This window comes from Nicotiana attenuata, chromosome 10 (genome assembly GCF_001879085.1).
Source record: "Nicotiana attenuata strain UT chromosome 10, NIATTr2, whole genome shotgun sequence".
NCBI classification, from domain to species: domain Eukaryota; kingdom Viridiplantae; phylum Streptophyta; class Magnoliopsida; order Solanales; family Solanaceae; genus Nicotiana; species Nicotiana attenuata.
In genome coordinates, this window is record NC_031998.1 from 48,565,101 (window position 1) to 48,586,443 (window position 21,343).

Here is a 21,343-nt window from a genome sequence, read left to right on the forward strand (position 1 = left end):
AAATGGATGTTCAGGAGGCAAAAATGCCCGATGACCCATGTAGCACATCTTACGACTATGCTTGAGATATTGAGAGCATGTGCCATGATTACAGGTGGGGCATGCAAATTTTCCCTTTGTGCTCCAACCAGAAAGCATTGCTAGTGCAGGAAAATCACTAATTGTCCACATTAAGGCTGCACGCATTTGGAACATCTGGTTAGATTTGGCATCAAATGTTTCTACACCGAATTCCCATAGGTCTTTTAATTCAGCAATTAGTGGTTGTAGATACACATCTATATCATTTCCCGGAGATGAAGGACCTGGGATGATCATTGACAACATTATATACTCTGGCTTCATGCAAATCCAAGGAGATAGATTATAGTTCATTAACATAACAGCCCACGTGCTATGGGAAATACTCATTGTTCGAAATGGGTTGAAACCATCACTTGAAAGACCCAATATAATATTACAAGTGTCGCTAGCGAATTCAGGGTGCTAGGAGTCAAACTCCTTCCAAGCATCACCTCAGCAGGATGTCTTATATTTCCATCATTCGGTCGTTCAGTGGCATGCCATCTCATAGCTGCAGCTGTTTCGGGACACATGAATATCCTCTGAAGGCGAGGCTTTAATGGAAAGTACCTTAAAACCTTTGCGGGGGTTTTGGTCTTTTTATTAGTCAATACATTAACAACATTCTTCCATCTAGAAGACCCACACACAGAACAAGTATCTGCATTTATGTTGTCATTCCAAAATAACATGCAATCATTAGGACATGCGTGTATTTTTTCATAATGAAGACCCAAATCTTTTATCATGCTTGTTGCCTTGTAGAAAGACTCGAGTAGCTGAGCAAATGAAAATGCCTCTTTTAACAACTCCAACAAGTCTGTGAATGCCACATTACTCAACCCGTGAATGCACTTAAACAAGTACAATCGGATCGTAAAACTCAATTTGGAAAAATTCTCACACCCTAGATATAATTCTTCTTTTCCTTCTTCTACTAATTTAAAGAATCTTTTTCCATCTTCGGAAGGTCCATCCCCCACTCTTTCATGTCCCAAATCATCCTCGATATTTCGAAATGTATCATGAAGTAATCCATCAATATCATCATGCATCTCGGAACCTTCATCATTATTGCTTGGGCATGGAGTCTTTCTCGAGGAAAATCCTTCCCCGTGGAAAATCCATTTGGTGTATCCATGAACAAAGCCATTAACAATCAAGTGATACTCCACCACATTCTTATAATGCCAAAAACAATTAGCGCACTCTTTACAAGGGCATAATATTTCATTTCCTTGGGAAGCTCGTTCAAACGCCTTATCAAGAAAATTATTCACTCCTTGTATGTACTCATCAGTTGACCTTCGGAGGCTCATCCACCTTTTATCTCCGTTATCCATTAAATTAGTTTTATCCTATATAACACCAAAACAACCAGTATAAATTTGGTTTATGTACTTATAATCGAAAAAATCAGCTGATAAGAAAGAATAGAAAAAAGCCACATATTCTCAAATTATATGAGTTTCATTGTTGTGATTAGCAGAAGAATGTTAGAAGATCAGCATTATATGATTCTGATATCCAAGAAAAGAAAAGGCAGCAATGATCGACTTTAACTTATAACTAGCAACATGTATTCCAAAGTGTAACCTTCTTATGATATTCAGAGGAAGGGAAGTATACCATTCTGTTAAAACTGGGCAGCATGAAAATAATCAAAGTAGAACTAGGCAGCATTTCAACGAAGAGGAGAAGACTTAGAAAGAAGAACCAAAGGTAAAAAAAATTCGCCAGCATTTCGCTGCTATTTGGACGCTGAAACAGTGAGAAGAAGAAGAAGAAGAAGAAGAAGAAATCATCACATACCTGTTGCCGCTGAATCTCTGTTGAAGTGGGAAAGGGAACCCTAGTCGTTGTTGTTGTTGGTCGTGTTTTAATAAAAGTACATTGATCCCTTCTTTTTTAATTAAATAGGCTAGCAGCTTCACTCGCTTTGCTGCTACACCAGCAAATTCAGCGACCTCTATATTCTTTCTCTGTGTAGCTAATTTGCGAGCAGCACCCTGAGAAAAAATAAGAACGCAAAGGTTTGATGATGTCCAAGAGAGGAGGAAAGACATGAGGAAGGGGTAACCAAAGAGAAGTAAGGACATCACCATTTCATTTTTCAAATGCATATCACAATTTTCAAACAATTACTGCACATTATCGTATTCATAAATAAGATGAGGCATCTAAAACTACCTCAGATACTACTTAGCGAACCTGAAACTGCAAAATGAATCAACTTTCTAGTAACCATCCTTTCAGTTGAGCACTTGAACTTCTAGATTTATTATTCTTTCTTTTTTTAGTTATACTAGTCTCTCGGCATGTGTAACATAAGGTATGTAGTACAACGATTTTGTAAAAGAGTGGAGATCTCACGCTGTCATTAGTGGTCCCTTTCCAATCTACAATATTCAAATGATTGAGTCAAACCAGAATCCTAAGGCGCTTAGTTTGGTTCTCAATTGTAATTAGTGGTCCCTTTCCAATCTACTTTTCCTCACACAGAAGATTTAAGAGTCCTGTTCAAACATTTGACTCCACGAGAACACCCAAAACTTCCACCAGAAAAAATAGGTTATTGACCAGCCATTAGAAGCAGAAAGTACAAAATTGAAGTAGAAGGAAGAAACTGAACAGAGTACTAGACCCACGGCTGAGTACGCATCCTTGGCACAAGGCAATTATTGAGCTGAGTGTTATAAAATGGAGGATCAAAACCACATATATCCCACAACAAAATCTTTCATAAGCATCTAAGTGGCAGATGTAAGTGTATTACTTGTACAAATGAGCACATATGAGAAAAAGAATACCACATGTATAGAAGTAACATTATTAGCCAAAATAGTCATGCAGGTTATCCGACACAGAAATAACTGGCTACTCAACAAACTGCATAGATATCAATTTAAGGTAGAAGTAGAAGGAGAGGAGAATAACATAAGCTGGACAATACAGCTAGTCATCAGAAGCATATTCCACTCTTTCTTTCTATTTATGCAGACAAAGAGAACACCTGTACTGAAGATATAATTCCAAAATTTTACCTGTTACGGAACAACAATCGGATTAACTACAAAGATATGAATGGAAATCTTTTGTGTGTTTGGTTGAATTTGTAATTCCAAAAGGCACGAAATCCATGAGACATAGCCTCGTTCACTCTGTATTCATAGCTAAGGTATATTACCATATAACTGCTAAATTCTACCATGCATATACACAAACAGAGCAGATCAGTCAAATATGATTCAAGGTACTCATACAGTCACACATCCAATAATCTGAGAACTTATCCAAATCCATTTACTCATATAGTCAGGAATCCAAAGAACAACACAAATGGCCGGCCAACAATTTCATAAGGGCATACCTGTCATCAATCAGCGATTCACCAGGCAAATAAATATCACTATCTCTAATCTATCTATATAAAATACAATACGACATTAGTAAACAATAGAGAGGACAGAAATATGCATAAGAAATCATATAAAAATGGTAATTCATTGAAGAATTTTCTATAAATCTATATAAATATAGTTTTCCATATTCATGTAACATAATTTTTGTAGTTTTTCATTGGAAAGATGAGAGCATATGCTAAGAAAAATACAAACAGACCTGACTGCCTCAATAGAAAATATTGCTATTTTCCAGCGACTTTCCAAACCTCAGTTCTACATTAATTCAAGCCTCGACAGCTGTAAAATGTCACAAGACCCAAATCCTGCAAAATTGAACAAGTCAGAATACAATAACAACAAGAGAATTTGCAGAAGGCCAACAGCTTATGAGTTATGACCAAAAGTCTCAAAGCCCACACAAACCAAAGAAAAGGATGGACGAAAACTAAAAAGATCTTTTCAGGTTTAATTGAAGAACAGAAACTAAAACCTTAAAGGATTATAAATTAAAGCAGATCATATTGGAAAACCAATGTTTTTCTTTTGGAACTGGATCAGGGAAGGAGATTCTCAAGATTAAAAAAGTGAAGCTGCCAGTAGTTTGAATTCAGCTACTTTCAGTCGTGGTCGTTAATCTATCATTTATAGCTGATATAGATGCATGCTAGTAGAAGACTTTTCTTTTGTTATGAGTATCTACCCTTGGTCCAGCTTATTAATTTACAATAGATACGTGAATAAAGACCTAATTAAGGCTAATTGATTTGGTAAAAGAAAAAGAAAAAAGAAGGAACTCCATATATATTATATCATATATCATACTAAAATAAAAGGGGCAAGCACCAAAGTGCAAACTTAGACCAAAATAGACATCAAAAGTTGAAGGACCTTTTCCCTTCAATCATTGAAAATTTCCTTAAACAAATATTGTAAGTTTTAAGGTGGATTATCATTCAAATTTAAGTTACACTTAGTAATACAACAAAAAGCTCCCAATCAGCCAACATCTCCGACGCCTAAACACCATTTCTCTAGCAAAGTCGTTGAAAGCTTCGTCTATAATGGTTGTTGCATACTTTTCAGGAAAGATTACAAAAGGTCACCCCTTTTAATCAACTTTTAATGGTCTAATAACAATTTTGAACCTCACCCCTTCTTATTCAGGGCTTCAACTGACGCATTTTCTTTTTTGGTTTTTGTTTTTGGCGATGAGGAAATAGGAAACTAATATTAACACAAACCCAGAGAAGCTTACAAAATATTTTTCACTTCATAATATAACATGAGCTATCATAAATCACCAACTATGGAACCGTGATAGGAAATAGAACTCTAATTTCAGTCTTATACTAATATATTCTAAACAATACGACTTCAGATCCTATAGATTTCACCAATCAAAACATGCACAAAGGAGAAGAAAGTAATATCTGAAAACATTAAATGTTAAGCATATCACAAGTTAAAACCACAAATAAGTGAGAAAATGGCCCTTTTACAAAGCAATAATATCTGAGGGGATTACAACTTGGAGTTTCATTTCGCTTCCAATCATTAAACTCATACCAGATGGATTCCTTCAGTTGAAAATAATTTGAGGTATGGGTGTCTGAGAATGCGTTAAAGTTTAATGGTCTAATAACAGTTTCGCATTAGTTGGTAGCAAAACCAATTACGAGGGGTGTTGTCACTAAACAAAGAATCAAAAGGCATGTAAAGACCGGAAAATTTTGCAAAAGACTACATAATAATAAAGGTGCACGAAAAACTTATTGGAGTAACAACTAACTATTTTCAATCTTTTATAACTCGGTGCCTTTAAAGGATGAACTGTTACCTTGAGGGTCTTTAAGTCGGGAGCTCGGGTAAAAAAACTTACCTAGCAAAAATCACTGGTGTTGGATTTAGCCTTTAGGGATTTGGAGAGAGCACATGATTTGGGGAAGCTTGTCGCCTCTGTTCAGAGTGAAAGAGAGAAGGGGATTTTGGTGTGAGAGAAGGGGCTCTAATTTGGGGATATCTGATTGAGCTTTGGATGTATCGAGGAATTTAGTGGGGGAAAGAGTGACAAAATATTTTAACCTAATATTTATATTATTATATTAAAATTAGTTAAAAATAAAAGAAACATGGGTTATTTAATTTGGGCGGGTTTGGCGAAATTGAGGAGGGAAAATAAGGAGGGAAACAAGAACCGTTCCTATACAATTTTTATCAATAAAACCGTTCCATAAATAGTTCTACTGGGACTGTTTATAGAACCGTTGCGAAAAAAGGGGCTATGGTAACGGTTTTGTTACAACCGCAACGGTTTTATAGCTGTAGTGTGCCGATATCACCTAAAATCTATTGGAACGGTTTCAACCGTTACAATATGGTGTCTATGGCAACGGTTTGTGAAACGTTCCAGAAATAACTGTTCCCATAGGCCCATTTTCTAGTAGTGAAACTTGTCAATTTTTTGTGCAAGATCAAATCTCTCTCCATCGACCAATCATGCACCAACTTTGTTCTGAAGAAAACGTCATTGTGCATATTCCCTTAATCGAGAATATCCGTTGCAATACCAACCCTTACTCCCATAGTCAAATTCAGACCTCCTAGAGTTCAGGTCATGACAAGCCCAAAAAAGTGGTCCATAAAAGTCTTCCGTCAACCGAGCTTCTTCATCAATAACTTTATCTGCGGATGTTTCATCCCCAGATGTCATGTTGAGAGAACTAGAAACACACTAAGAGAAAAATCAAATTCTTATAAGAACAAAGATATTTACAAAAAGAAAAAGAAAAAATCTGTAAAGATAAAAGTAAAAGTCTAATGTAGAAAAATAGCTAATTTTAAGTCCCCGACAATGGCGCTAGAAACTTATTGCGGCCAAAAGCACACGCAAGTATACGCAGTCGTCAAGTAATAAAGTGAAAAAAGTCGGACGTTGAACCCACGAGGACTTGTTATCAACTATTAACTAAATTGGACTATCCTAGTTATCTAAACAAGAATTAAATCTAAAAGTATTTGACTTTAAGATAATTAAAATAAAAAGAAAATAAATAGTGAACTTTGAATAAAAGAAGAACATACTTATATGTCATCAATGTGATGAAAACGATCTAGGGTTATGGCTATATAACTGTCACGGTCCCAGTTCGCCCTCCGTGAACTATCGTGACGGCACCTAGTCTCTACGACTAGGTAAGCCTAACAAATGCGGAAAATAACAAACCTTGCAGAAATAATAATCAAAAAGCCGAATAACTGAAAGAAACAGTATTTAAATGTTGCTTGGCATATACACACAACTTTCCAAAATCTGATACACTATCCCAGAACCCGGAAACTCACGGATCCACAAGCTGAGAAAAACACTACATAGCTCTAATCTCCGAAATGTCTAACAAGAACATAAAGTACAGAAGAGCTAGCTACTAAATGCAGGAATAGAAAGAGACTCCTCGGTCTACGGTATACCTCGAAGTCCCGTAGAATCGCCTCGCCTCAAGAATGGTAAGCCTGAGTAGAGGTACCTGGATCTGCACATGAAAAACATGCGCAGGAAGGGCATGAGTACACCACATCGGTACTCAGTAAGTGCCAAGCCTAACCTCGGTTGGGTAGTGACGAGGAAGGTCAGGGCCCTACTGAGGTGAAGTAAGATATAAGGCTTAACAATGTAAAATAATAGTGTAAATAAATAACATAAGATATAAAGGACAACAACAATTATCACAGAGTCAAGTAAAACACAGTAAGAGAACACAACTCAGTTCCAAGATAACAACCGGGGATCTCCCAGGATACCGTCCTGTAGTCCCCAAATATAAATATCATCTTCAGTAGATCTCCCGGGTGCAGTCCCGTAGTCCAACTCATAAATATGAAGGGGGATCTCGCGGAATGAAATTCCATAGTTCCAAAGTAAACATACAAGGGAGCTCCCGGGATACCATCTCGTAGTCCCAAAGTAAAAGTGCAGGGGGGATCTCCCGGAATACCGTTCCGTAGTCCCAAAGTAAATATACAACAACAACAAGAATTCAATCCAATCAATTTCATATCAAAATGAAGCAGGTAATCCTAACCTAGCATGGTTCACGTTATACAATTAAGGCAGTTAAGGCAATTAGAGCAATTTAGTCAAGTAGACATGCTTCTCTAAGCTACAACAGGTTTATTGTCCAAACAGTGTAAGCAAGAAAAGGAAGAACACAATTCAAGGCTATTTTTAATGAAAAACCGGGTTTCCAACAATTAGCACAAGTACGCGCTCGTCACCTCACGTACGAGGCATTTCAATTACCACAATATCAATCCTAAGGGGAAAGGTCCCCCACACAAGGTTAGACAAGCCACTTACCTCGAACAAGTGCAAGTCAACCCGAAACCACGCTTTTGCCACGAGTATCCGACTCCAAATGGCCTAAACCTATTCAATTAAGTTTCATAATGTAAATAACACTTCAAATAACTGATTGTATAATTAAATTCTAAGCTAATACGCGAAATTAGGTAAAATAACCAAAATGCCCCCTCAGGCCCACATCTCGGAATCGGGTAAAATTTACATTTTTGGAATCCTCATACTCTCACGAGTTCATACATTCCAAGAACACTGAAATTGGAGTCCAAATGACCCCTCAAATCCTCATTTGAAGACCTCTTAAACTCACGCCCTAAATACTCATTTTTCCCAAATTTCTCATCACTAATTAGGTCTTTAATCACATAAAAATGAGTTATGAAGTAAAAATGTTACCTACAAGTGATTCATCTTTGTTTTTCTCAAAAGTCTCTCTCAAAAGCTTCAAACCCGGATGAAAATGGTGAAAGAATGGCTCAATTTCGCAAAGGCAACAAAATATAGGTTCTGCCGAGCGATTCCCGCATCTGCGGACACAACGTCGCATCTCCGACTCTCATTAAAATACCAACTTCCGCATATGCGGACCTCTAACTGCAGGAGCGGTTCCGCTTCTGCATAAATTTCACCGCATCTGCGGTTCTTGAGGAAAATCCCAATTTCGCTTCTGCGGCCCTCTACACCGCTTCTGCGGCTCCGCATCTACGGTTCCCAGACCGCAGATGCGAAAATACCAGAAGAACAGCTGCTGCACAACTTCAACTCCAAAATTTCCTCCGTTAACCTTTCGAATTAATCCCGAGCCCCCTAGGACCTCAACCAAAGGCATCAACATATCCTAAAACCTTTTTTCAAACTTGTACCAATCTTCAAAACACTCCAAACAACATCAAAATAACCAAAACACATCGGATTCAAGCCGAAGTTTCTAAAATCTTGCGAATTCCGCTTTTGATCAAAAACCCAACCAAACCACGTCCGAATGACCTGAAATTTTGCACACACATCCCAAATGACATAACAGAACTATTGTAACTCTCGGAATTCCATTCCGACCCTCGGATCAAAATCTCACTATTAAACCGGAAACTTCAAAATTCAACCTTTCGGCACTTCAAGCCTAAATTAGCTATGGACCTCCAAAACACAATCCGACCACGCCCCTAAACCCGAAATCACCTAACAGAGCTAACGAAACCATCAGATTTCCATTCCGAGACCGTATTCACACTGTTCCGACTACGGTCAACTTTCAAACATTTAAGCTATCATTTAGGGACTAAGTGTCCCAAAACTCTCCGAAACTCAAAACCGAACATCCCGGCAAATCGAAATAGCAGAAATAAACTTGGGGGAAGCAGTTAATAGGGGATCGGGGCGTAAATTTCAAAAACGACCGGCCGGGTCGTTACATCCTCCCACACTTACATTCGTTCGTCCTCGAACGAGCACAAAGACATACCTGAAGTAGTGAAAAGATGAGGGTACTGGCTGCGCATATCCTGCTCGATCTCTCAGGTTGCCTCCTCGACCGGCTGACCCCGCCACTGAACCTTCACTGATGCAATGTTCTTGGACCTCAGCTTCCTGACCTGCCTGTCCAATATGGCCACTGGCTCCTCCACATAAGATAGATCCTTCTCCAACTGGACTGAGCTGAAATCCAACACGTGCGACGGATCACCGTGATACCTCCGGAGCATCGAAACATGAAATACCAGATGAACTCCTGCCAAGCTGGGAGGTAAGGCAAGCTCGTAAGCAACCTCCCGAACACGCCTCAATATCTCAAAAGGGCCAATAAACCTCGGACTCTACTTCCCCTTCTTCCCAAATCTCATAACGCCCTTCATGGGCGAAACCCGAAGCAGAACCCGCTCTCCAACCATATAGGAAATATCACGAACCTTCCGGTCCGCGTAACTCTTTTGTCTGGACTGGGCTGTACGGAATCTATCCTGAATCACCTTGACTCTCTCCAAAGCATCCTGAACCAAGTCTATGCCTAATAATCTGGCCTCACCTGGCTCGAACCAACCCACCGGGGATCTACATCGCCTACCATATAAGGCCTCGTACGGTGCCATCTGAATGCTGGACTGATAGCTTTTGTTGTAGGGCCAATGGCAAGAACTGATCCCAAGAACCTCCAAACTCAATCACACACGCACGGAGCATATCCTCAAGAATCTGAATAGTGCGCTCGGACTGCCCGTCCGTCTGACGGTGAAATGCTGTGCTCAACTCCACCCGAGTACCCAACTCCTGCTGTACGGCTCTCCAGAACCGCGATGTGAACTGAGTACCTCTGTCTGAAATGATGGAAACTGGAATGCCATGCAAACGGACAATCTCTCGGATATAAATCTCCGCCAACCGCTCCGAGGAATAGGTAGTACACACAGGGATGAAATACGTGGACTTGGTCAGTCGATCCACAATAACCCAAATGGCATCGAACTTCTTCAAAGTCCGTGGGAGCCCAGATACGAAGTCCATGGTGATCCGCTCCCACTTCCACTCCGGAATCTCTATCTGCCGAAGTAATCCACCCGGTCTCTAGTGCTCATACATACCTGCTGACAATTAAGGCGCCGAGCTACAAACCCAACTATATCCTTCTTCATCCGCCTCCACTAGTAGTGCTGCCTCAAATCCTGGTACATCTTCGCGGCACCCGGATGAAAGGAATACCGCGAACTATGGGCCTCCTCTAGAATCAACTCTCGAAGCCCATCAATATTGGGTACACAAACTCGACCCTGCATCCTTAGTACTCCGTCAGCACCAATAGTCACATCTCGAGCATCACCATGCAACACTTTGTCCTTGAGGACAAGCAAATTAGGGTCATCAAACTGACGCTCTTGGATACGATCGAACAAGGAAGACCGAGAGACCACACAAGCTAGAACCCAACTGGGCTCCGAAAGATCCAATCTCACAAACTGGCTGGCTAGGGCCTGAACATCCATCGCCATAGGCCTCTCTGCTGCTGGTAAATAAGCCAAACTCCCCAAACTCTCTGCCCGGAGGCTCAAAGCATCGGCCACCACATTGGCCTTGCCCGGGTGATACAAGATAGTGATGTCATAATCCTTCAGCAGCTCTAGCCATCTCCTCTGACGCAAATTAAGATCCTTCTGCTTGAACAGATGCTGCAAACTCCGGTGATCAGTATATATCTCACAAGGCACACCGTATAAGTAATGACGCCAGATCTTCAAGGCATGAACAATGGCAGCTAACTCAAGATCATGGACAGGATAATTCTTCTCATGTATCTTCAACTGTCTGGACACGTAGACAATCATCCTACCGTCCTGCATCAATACCGCTCCAAGGCCAACTCTCGAGGCATCACAATAGACAGTATAAGACCCCGAACCGGTAGGCAATATCAAAACTGGGATGTAGTCAAGGCTGTCTTGAGCTTCTGAAAGCTCTCCTCGCACTCTTCCGTCCATTGGAACGGAGCACCCTTCTAGGTCAGTCTGGTCATAGGTGCTGCACTAGATGAAAACCCCTGAACAAATCGACGGTAATAACCCGCCAAGCCAAGAAAACTACAGATCTCTGTAGCTGAGGATGGTCTGGGCCAACTCTGCACGACCTCCACTTTCTTCGGATCCACCTGAATACCCTTTCTCGAGACCACATGACCCAAGAACGCCATAGAATCCATCCAAAACTCACATTTTGAGAACTTAGCATACAGCTTCTTCTCTCTCAAGGCCTGGAGCACTGTCCTCAGGTGCTGCTCATGATCTTCCCGACTCCAGGAATATACCAGAATGTCATCAATGAAAACGATCACGAATAAGTCAAGATATGGCCGGAAAACACTGTGCATCAGATGCATGAAGGCTGCTGGGGCATTAGTCAGCCCAAATGACATAACAAGGAACTCGTAATGACCATACCGAGTCCTGAAGGCAGTCTTCGGGATATCTAGCTCTCGAATCTTCAACTGATGATAGCCTGAACGCAAGTCAATCTTAGAAAACACACACGCACCCTGCAACTGGTCGAACAGGTCATTAATACGAGGCAAAGGATAGCGGTTCTTCACTGTCACCTTATTCAACTGGCGGTAATCAATACACATGCGCATAGAACCATCCTTCTTCTTCACAAATAACACAGGGGCACCCCCAAGGTGATACACTGGGCCGAATGAAACCCTTATCAATTAATTCCTGCAATTGCTCCTTCAACTCCTTCAACTCAGGAGGAGCCATACGGTACGGAGGGATAGAAATGGGCTGAGTGCCCGGCAAAAGATCAATGCCAAAATCAATGTATCTATCGGGTGGCATGCCCGGAAGATCAGCTGGAAACACATCAGGGAAATCCCGTACTACTGGGACTGATTCAACAGAAGGAGTATCCATACTGGCATCTCTCACATAAGCTAAGTACGCATCACAACCTTTCTCAACCATACGCTGAGCCTTAAGGAAAGAAATAACTCTACCGGGAGTGTGACTTAAAGCACCCCTCCACTCAATACGTGGTACACCTGGCATGGCCAGTGTCACGGTTTTGGCGTGACAATCAAGAATAGCATAATGGGGCGACAACCAGTCCATGCCCAAGATAATATCAAAATCAACCNCATCTTTTATTTTATATTTTTGCACTCCAAACATCCTAAATTATCACATACATCTTAATTAGTCGTAAAACCAATAATTAACACATGTTGGCCATATTTAACATCAATCCAAAAAGCGGTTAAAACTTTGGTAGAATAACATTAAAACATATAGAAATATGCCCAACATCAGAGCAGCCTCAGAAGTATTGGGGAGAGGTGATCAGGCAGGACAAGGCGTGTCTTCAGATTACCGAGGACATGTCCATAGACAACAAGTTGTGGAGGTCGAGCATTAAGGTTGTAGGGTAGGAGGCAGTTGTGCATATTTCTGCGGTGCACCAGAGTGAGGCTAGTCTGTTAGAACTTAGTCTTAGACTGTTAGTGGTTAATGTTGAGTCACACTACTCTTTCATTCCTCTTAGTGCCGGGCTTTATATACTGGTTATCCTTTTGATGTTCATCTATTTTCTGGTTCTGGTGATGCTGTTAATTGTTTCATGGTTTCTATTGGTGGTACTGATATATATGGTTTCTTTCGGAAATAGCCTCTCTACCCCCTCGGGGTAGGGATAAGGTTTGCGTACACACTAGTGGAATTTCACTGGGCCGTCATTGTTGTTTTTGTGTCTTAATAATGATGAGTAGCTAAAGAAGCAGTTGTTCATCTAGTTGGTGTTCTTATTGAGTGTGTGATCATCTATCTATAATTAAAAGCAGAAGAAAAACACCTACCATTAAGCCAAGTGGCATCATCCCAATATGCCACTTGGCACTCTAAGACATTGCTCCAAGTAATTAGGAACTGAAATTTTATTTGGAATAAAACAGCCGTAAAAAATTCGGTAGAACTTTCGGAATATTTTAATTTTTTAAAGTATTAAATGATTTTACATGTGAAAATCGTTTAATCCGCAAATATTAGTTAAAACTTTTAACTTTTCACTTGCTCTAAATTATCTCTGTATAATCACGATAGTCAGAGTGTCCTCAGCTATCTAAACCATGATTGAAAATCACGATTGAAATCCACCTACTGGGTTACAACTGCTCAAAACTGCAAACTTATATTTCTTCCACTAATACACGGTACTTCAATTCTATTCTTCCTACTGCTATCAAGATTTTAAGAAAACTTACGGCTTATGCAAAAGATGGCTACTCACATTGATTTTGTCAAGGATATAACAGTTTCGAAGATGCAATGAAAGTTGAAAGTTCGGGTTGTCCGTCTGTGGGAAGTACCGAATCGTTTTAATCCAAGCACTACATTCTCGATTGAATTGGTTCTACAAGATTAAAAGGTATTTTAAATATGTTATTGCCTTGCTAATTCGTTTTGCTCTCTCTTTCTGAACTTGCAAATTTGAATGTATTGTTTGTATCTTTGACTTACAAACCCGTTCAAATATATTTATGAAAAGTAGAAACTGATTCCATTTGTTCTCTGCTTTTTAAGTTGCAAATTGCTAATTAGTTTTGCTCTCTGCTTCTGAACTTGTAAATCTAAATCTATTTTTCTGTATCTTTGACTTAAAAATGCGTTCAAATATATTTTTGAAAAGTACAAACTAATTCCTTTTGTTCTCTGCTTCTTAAGTTTCTCTATTTCTACTGTTGAAAAGTAGTATTAGTATGAATTAAGTATTAATGTGGAATAGTTGCTCTATTTCTTTTACTTACTAATTCATTCTACCTTCCCTGTTTTTTAATGTGATTATGTTGCAAACTGAGTTGTTGCTCTATTTCTTTCACTTATTAATTTGTTCAATTCTACTATTGAAAAGTAGTATTAATATAAATTTGTTCAAATATTTTATAAAAAGTAGAAACTAATTCCTTTTATTCTCTGTTTCTTCAGTTGCAACTATGAATTTGTTGCTATGTGGCTTTGACTTGCTAATTCGTTCAAGTCTACTATTGAAAAATAGTATTTGAAATGCAACCCAGTTTTAAGGAAATAGTGACCAAATGAATCGTCTTCAAAACAGTTGTAGAAATATAAAGAGGGGACAAAAGGGGTTTAAAAAAAGGTTTTTGGAATTAGCAAAACAGTTACTGTTCATCTAAGTTGCAAATCTAGAGTTTTTGCTCTATTTCTTTGACTTATTAATTCAACTCTACTGTTGAAAAGTAGTATTACTATACAAATTTGTAATCTCTGTTATTTAATATAATTTCTTTATAGGGCGATCGAATACATGCTTATATTGGCAAGTCAGTTTTGAATCTTTTCAAAACACAAATTAATGAGCTTGGATTATATCTTATGGCGAACTTTATCGTTTGCCAAAACAAGGAGAGGTTCAACACCACAAAACATAGGTTGAGGCTGACGTTTACTCAACGGACAACAGTGGCTGAAATAATTGATCCACTTTTTCCAATGAATATCTTTGATCTGCAACCATATCATCAATCGATAAATAAGGTTGATGTGAACGAGAGTGAATTATTCGGGAATAATAACTTTTACCTTAATATTCTAATTATTAACTTTAATGCTATTTATTGTAACATCTTCTTTTTCTTTAGATGTGATCGGAGAAATCGTAGGTTATAGTGAGGTATACACACACGAACAAGGTGGAATTTCTAGGAAGTTTATGGATATAGAACTAGGAGATGATAAGTAAGAATAAACAGTCATCCATGGATTAAGGATAGATTTGACAATTACATATGCGAAAAATTATATACTATTTCTATTTGGCAGGAGGAACAAGTTATCTGCTACATTCTGGGGCGAATTTGTTGATCAAGTTGTACCTCACCTGCTATGTTCTAACAACCAGCCTATTGTTGTTGTTATGCAGCTCATAAAAGCCCATAAATCTCAAGGTAAAATGTAATTATTCAATATGACATTACTTTGTGAACGTTATTCATTACTTCTTACATGTACTTTGTTTTGCAGATTCATATTCTGTGTGCAACACTTGGAATGCATCAACGTTGTGGATTAATCCTACTTTTCCTCAATCTGATGAGTTTAAAACGCGGTTTAATATATTTGTTTCCCTGTATCTTCACTCAAATCTATTTTTTCAAGCATAGTTCTAACTGTTTTACTCATTTATAAATACAGATTACTTTCTGTTCGGGATAGTTACTCTGAGAGACTGACTCAAACCATCTCTCAACAAAGTTACTCTGTCTCGGATGAGTTAGAGAAGGGCATTGTTGAAGTTAAAATATTTGGCCAATTAGAGGACTCCATGCAAGTGAGTTAACTATTTTTATCTTCTTTCTTTGAAATTCCGAAAGACCATCTATTTTATTTGTTTTCTTCTCATCTTTCAGCCTTTGGTTCTCCTATTTTATGAATTAAAATGTGATTAAACATTTAGAATATGATAAGTTTTTATATGACATTTACTCCATTTGCATAAATATGTAGAGTTTAACTAATGTAATTTGGTATTAATATTGGATGCAGGACATGACAGCTCTTTTTGTTCACTGAAATTGTCCGGGGCTGATGCTTTTTCTTCACTTATATGAATGCACAAAAGGGAAATATAATAAAAACTCCTATCATATCAATAATCTACTGCAAACTTAGCCTTTTTTTTTTTTTTTACATAAGTTCCTCCTATAATTGTGCTAACTAATATTTTGCTAACATAGCACTAGCGTTAAACACGAAATCTTATAGTTATGCAAATTGACCTATCTTTAATCTCTATAATAAGGAAGTTGTATGTAAGATATCTTTTACCACAAATCATACTTTATATGTTCAGCTCTCAGACGACATTTTGGTTACTAATGGATGACAATCATAATTTTTCTAATATAAAGTATGCCAAATTTATATCATTCATGATTTGCATATATATGGTCTCTCTCAACTTCACTATTTAAAGTTTTATCATTTTATTAAACAGGAAGGTCCCTGTTGGATTATCGCAAACATTGAAAATTTAGAACATGGAAAAGGATGGTCGTATGTCAGCTGCAAGAAGTGTCAAAAGAAGGTGGATAAACTGGGAAACATATATCAATGCCCAAACAACAAATGTAAAAATGAAGATTACTCAGCAGTTATTAGGTAAAAACAACAACTCTATTTCCTTAATCCATCAAAAACGTACATTTATATCTCAAATCAAATGTGCATTTAGGTACAAGCTTCAGGTTAGGGTAATGGATACTACTGGATCTGTTTCCCTATTGCTCTGGGACCGCGAAGCCATGTTTCTCATAGGCAAATTCGCAAAAGAATTGAAGGAAGGATTTCTCGAGGTATATCAACTAATTAAATTCATATTTGTTATTTGAAAAATTCTATCACAAAATTTCATTCTAGAATACTGGCGCTGTTAATAAGTATTCCTATCCAGTAGAGCTGAACAATATTCTTCAAAGAAAATTCATGTTTAAGGTTATTGTCAAGAGCTCGAACATTCAATTGCAACAGGAAGTTTATAGTGTTGTTAAGCTTACGGATGAGAGCAACTGATAAAGAAATATAGTCATGATCCACCTTCAGATGACTTAACTGTATGTCATATTTGCTCACAAACTTCATAGCATATTTAAATTTTGAATTTCTTTTAAATTGCATAATTTGTATTATAAATTTCAAACTCATTTATTTATTAATTTTTTATAGGACCCTGACTTCAATAATAATCAGTCTTTGATGGAGAGAATGTCACGACTTAAAATCCACTAAGGGTCGTGATGGCGCCGGACACCACCGTTAGGCAAGCCAACACCAAAAAGTTAATGAAATTCCTATTTTAGAATTTATTGAAGTCATTCCTTTTATACATTAAGCAATAAATAATGAAATCATTGAATTAAGATGATGTTCTTAACAAACTTAATATTAAATAATCCCATAATCATCCCAGAACCCGGTGTCACAAGTGCATGAGCTATTTCTAGGAATTCAATGAAGTAATACAAATTGGACAGAAGGTAAGTACTATACACTAAAAGAGACTATGCCGGTTGCGGGTCGCCTCGAGAGATGCAGCTCACCCAAGTCTCCGTATCATCCATGCTGCTATGCCCATTAGGCCGCTAGAGGTACATCTGCCTGTGCAACAAAAATGCACAACAAGTGTAGCATGAGTACAAAAATAACATGTTCTCAATAAGTACCCCATCTAATCTCCAAGAAGTAGAGACAAGAGGTCGACTTCGACACTTACTAGTGGTCCTATAATATAGTAAATCGAGGATTTTTAATAAAAATGATTGTAACTCAATAGCATGAGGCAAGTAAACAATTTTTTCTTTTATAGGAAATTCCCATCTTCCTTTTCATCACTTATACATTTATCTTAGGCCAGGGAGAACAATATTAACATTTATAAATTTCAAGGCAAGCAATACAAGCATGCGCAAATCATGCCGAGGTTGTACGACCCGATCCAACAATATTTAAACTGTGCACTACAGAGGGTCGAATGGCGCGAATCATAGATGCATCTATTTAATCTACCGAGGCGTTCGTCCCGTTCCACAACATAAAAATACATTCAAACAGTCAATCAAGAATTCACCTAGGAGCAATTATCCAAGAAAAGACAATTTCTCTTTTAAAAATCAAGAAACGATGACTAGTCTTTTTAGAAATTCATTTTGTAACGACCCGGCCGGTCGTTTTAAGAATTAACGCCCCGATCCCCTATTAACTGCATTCCCCGTGTTTGTTTCTGCAATTGTGAGTTGACGGAAGGATTTATTTAGAGTTTCGTAGAGTTTTGGGACACTTAGCCCCTAAATTGTAACGACCCGGCCGGTCGTTTTTGGAATTTACTCCCCGATCCACCATTAACTGCTTCCCCTAAGTTCATTTATGCTATTTTGGTTTGCCGGGACGTTCGGTGTTGAGTTTTGGAATGTTTTGGGACACTTAGTCCCTAAATGTGAGCTTAAGTGTTGAAAAGTGGTCCGTAGTCGGAACAGTATGAAAACGACCTCGGAATGGAAATCTGATGGTTCCGTTAGCTCCGTTAGGTGATTTTGGGGTTGGGAGCGTGTTTGGAATGTATTTTGGGAGCTCGTAGCTCATTTAGGCTTGAAATGCCGAAGTTTGAATTTTTGAAGTTTCCGGTTCGATAGTGAGTTTTTGATCCGAGGGTTGGATTGGAATTCTGGAAGTTGCAGTAGCTCCGTCATGTCATTTGGGATGTGTGTGCAAAATTTCAGGTCATTCGGACTTGTTTTGGTTAGGTTTTTGATTGAAAGCGTATTTGGAAGAAACTTGTAGTTCTTAGGCTTGAATCTTTGATTTAATCGGGTTTCCGATGTTGTTTTAGGTGTTTTAAGGATTGATACAAGTTTGAATAAGGTATTAGGTGGTATTGGTGCTTTTGGTTGAGGTTCCGGGGGCCTCGGGATGATTCCGGGTGGTTAACGGAGAAATTTCTAAGTAATTGCTGCAGCTGGTATTTTTCTTTCTTGTATTTTCGCTTCTGCAGTTTGGGAACCGCAGAAGCGGAGCCGCAGAAGCGGCCTTGGACGTCGCAGAAGCGGCTTGTGCCCCCTTCCTCAGGAGCCGCAGAAGCGGTGCCACTTCCGCAGAAGCGAAGCCGCAGAAGCGGCCCAGCTATCGCAGATGCGGTCCTATCCCTTTTAATGAAAACCGCAGAAGCGGTTGGCTTTCCGCTTAAGCGGGACCGCAGAAGCGGTCCCTTGTCCGTAGAAGCGGAAATAACTGTTCAGAAATATCAATTTCGAGGGTTTAATTTCATAAGTTTGAAAATCGATTGAGAGCTCGGGAGAAGGCGATTTTGAGTGGGTTTTGAAGAGAAAATCATTGGGTAATGTTTCCTTGATCCCTTTTCATTATATTTCATCATTATATAGCTAAATACATCATTGGAATTCGAATTTTGGACCAAAAATTGGATAATTTGGGGTAAAACTTCATTGGCTAGACTATTGAGTTTTGAGTGGGCATTTGACCTCCGATTTGGGAGATTTTTATATGGTTAGACTCGCGGGAGTACGAGGGTTCTAAAAATGTGAAAAATTATTCGATTCCGAGACGTTGTCTTGAGGGGCGTTTTGGTTATTTTATCTATTTTCGCGCCCTAGCTTTAACTTTAATAGTGGAATCAGTTGTTTGCAATATTATTTACGATATGTAATTGAATTCAATAGATTTGGGCCATTTGGAGTCTGATACTCGTGGCAAAGGAGCGGTTTCTAGTGATATTGAGCCGGTTCGAGGTAAGTGGCTTGTCTAACCTGTGCTAGATTAGGAAAGCATGTTTAGTTGATTTAACTTGCCTAATTGCTTAAGTTGCCTTAAATGTACTACGTGAAGCATGCTAGGCCAGTACTACCTGTTGCTTGTCTTTTGTACTTCATTTCCGTGTACCTTCTGGTTGTGATTGCGCATTTACATTGGGACTACGGATGTGGGATTCCGGTAGCTCCCCCCTTGTTTGTTTACTTTGGGACTGCGGGTTCGATTCCCGATAGATCCCCCTGCACTTTTACTTTGGGACTGCAGGTTAGATTTCCGATAGATCCCCCTGCACATTGGTGGTTGGACTACGGGACGGTATCCCGGGAGATCCTTCGGATGTACACATATGATGGACTACGGGACGGTATCCCGGGAGATCCACTGGACAGTTGAGAAAAAGGGCTACAGGACGGTATCCTGGGAGACCCTCATTGTTATCATTGGTATTGAGCTGTGTTTACTCTGTGTTTATTCTGTACTCGTGTAGTTGTTATAGCCTCGTTGACTTGTCTTATCTCACTGCTGTACTTATTATATCTGTCAGATTTTTATATTGTTAAATTATTATTATTATTATATTTTGTCTCAGTAGGGCCCTGACCTTCCTCGTCACTACCCAACCGAGGTTAGGCTTGGCACTTACTGAGTACCGCTGTGGTGTACTCATGCCCTTCCTGTGCATGTTTTTCATGTGCAGATCATCCAGGTACCTCCACTCAGGTGCACTATCAGTGAGGCAGGAGGACTACGGAGTCTTCGAGGTAGATCTGCTGCGTCCGCAGACCGACGAGTCTCCCTCTTACTCTATCTTTAGTACTCAGTTTTCCTTCTTTCGGTTGTTAGAAATTCTGGAGTTTGGAACCTTTACTATACACTTCTGTAGCCTGTGTTGCCCGTGAGTTTCCGGGTTTTGGGAATTGTTTTAGACTTGTGATATTGAGTTGTACTTTCCAAACGGCATTCAGTACAGTTTCCTTTAGATATTTGATTTGATTTTCTCTATTTTTCCGCAATTATTATACTTCCGCAATTGTTAGGCTTACCTGGTCATGGGGACCAGGTGCCGTCATGACATGTTCACGGTTGGTGAACTAGGGTCGTGACATAAATGAGAGCTTAAGTTATAGAATTTGGACCGTAGTCGGAACAATGTGAAGACGGCCTCGGAATGGAATTCTGTTGGTTTCGTTAGCTTCGTTGGGTGATTTCGGATTTAGGAGCATGTTCGGATTGTGTTTTGGAGGTCCGTAGCTCATTTAGGCTTGAATGAATTTTTGAAGTTTCCGGTTCGATACTGAGATTTTGATTTCGGGGTCGGAATGGAATTCCGGGAGTTGGAATAGCTCCGTAGCATTGAATTGACGAGTGTGCACAATTTTAGGTCATTCGGACGAGGTTTGATAGACTTTTCGATCGAAAGCGTAATTTGAGAGTTTTGAAGTTCTTAGGCTTGAATCCGATGTTAATTGGTTGATTCGATGTTGTTTGAGGTGTTATGAAGATTTGTATAAGTTTGGATAGTGGTATATGACTTGTTCGTGCTTTTGGTTGAGGTCCCCGGGGGCCTCAGGGTGGTTTCGGATGGTTAACGGGAAGTTTGGAGTTGGGAATTTGCAGCTGAAGCCGCTGAGTTTACTGTCATAACCGCACCTGCGGTTAGGGGACAGAAAGTGCGAGCCCGCAGAAGCGAAAGGAAAGCCGCAGAT

General features: G+C 39.2%; 1 protein-coding gene and 1 long non-coding RNA gene across 2 annotated transcripts in view; both read right to left on the reverse strand.

Moving 5' to 3' along the window:
• The window catches only part of LOC109233786, a 3,542-nt gene extending 2,136 nt beyond the window's left edge, over window positions 1-1,406 (reverse strand). Inside the window, exons 1-2 of the mRNA XM_019399649.1 lie at window positions 462-1,406; window positions 47-339 (exon numbers count right to left, since the gene is read on the reverse strand). Of these exons, the coding sequence (XP_019255194.1) occupies window positions 47-339; window positions 462-1,406 (1,238 nt within the window). The remainder of the gene's footprint in view (window positions 1-46; window positions 340-461) is intronic.
• Window positions 1,882-5,514, reverse strand: LOC109233479. The gene is made up of 3 exons (XR_002069079.1): window positions 5,347-5,514; window positions 3,685-3,790; window positions 1,882-2,072 (listed from the first exon to the last, which is right to left on the reverse strand). It is a non-coding gene; the product is annotated as an uncharacterized LOC109233479 (long non-coding RNA).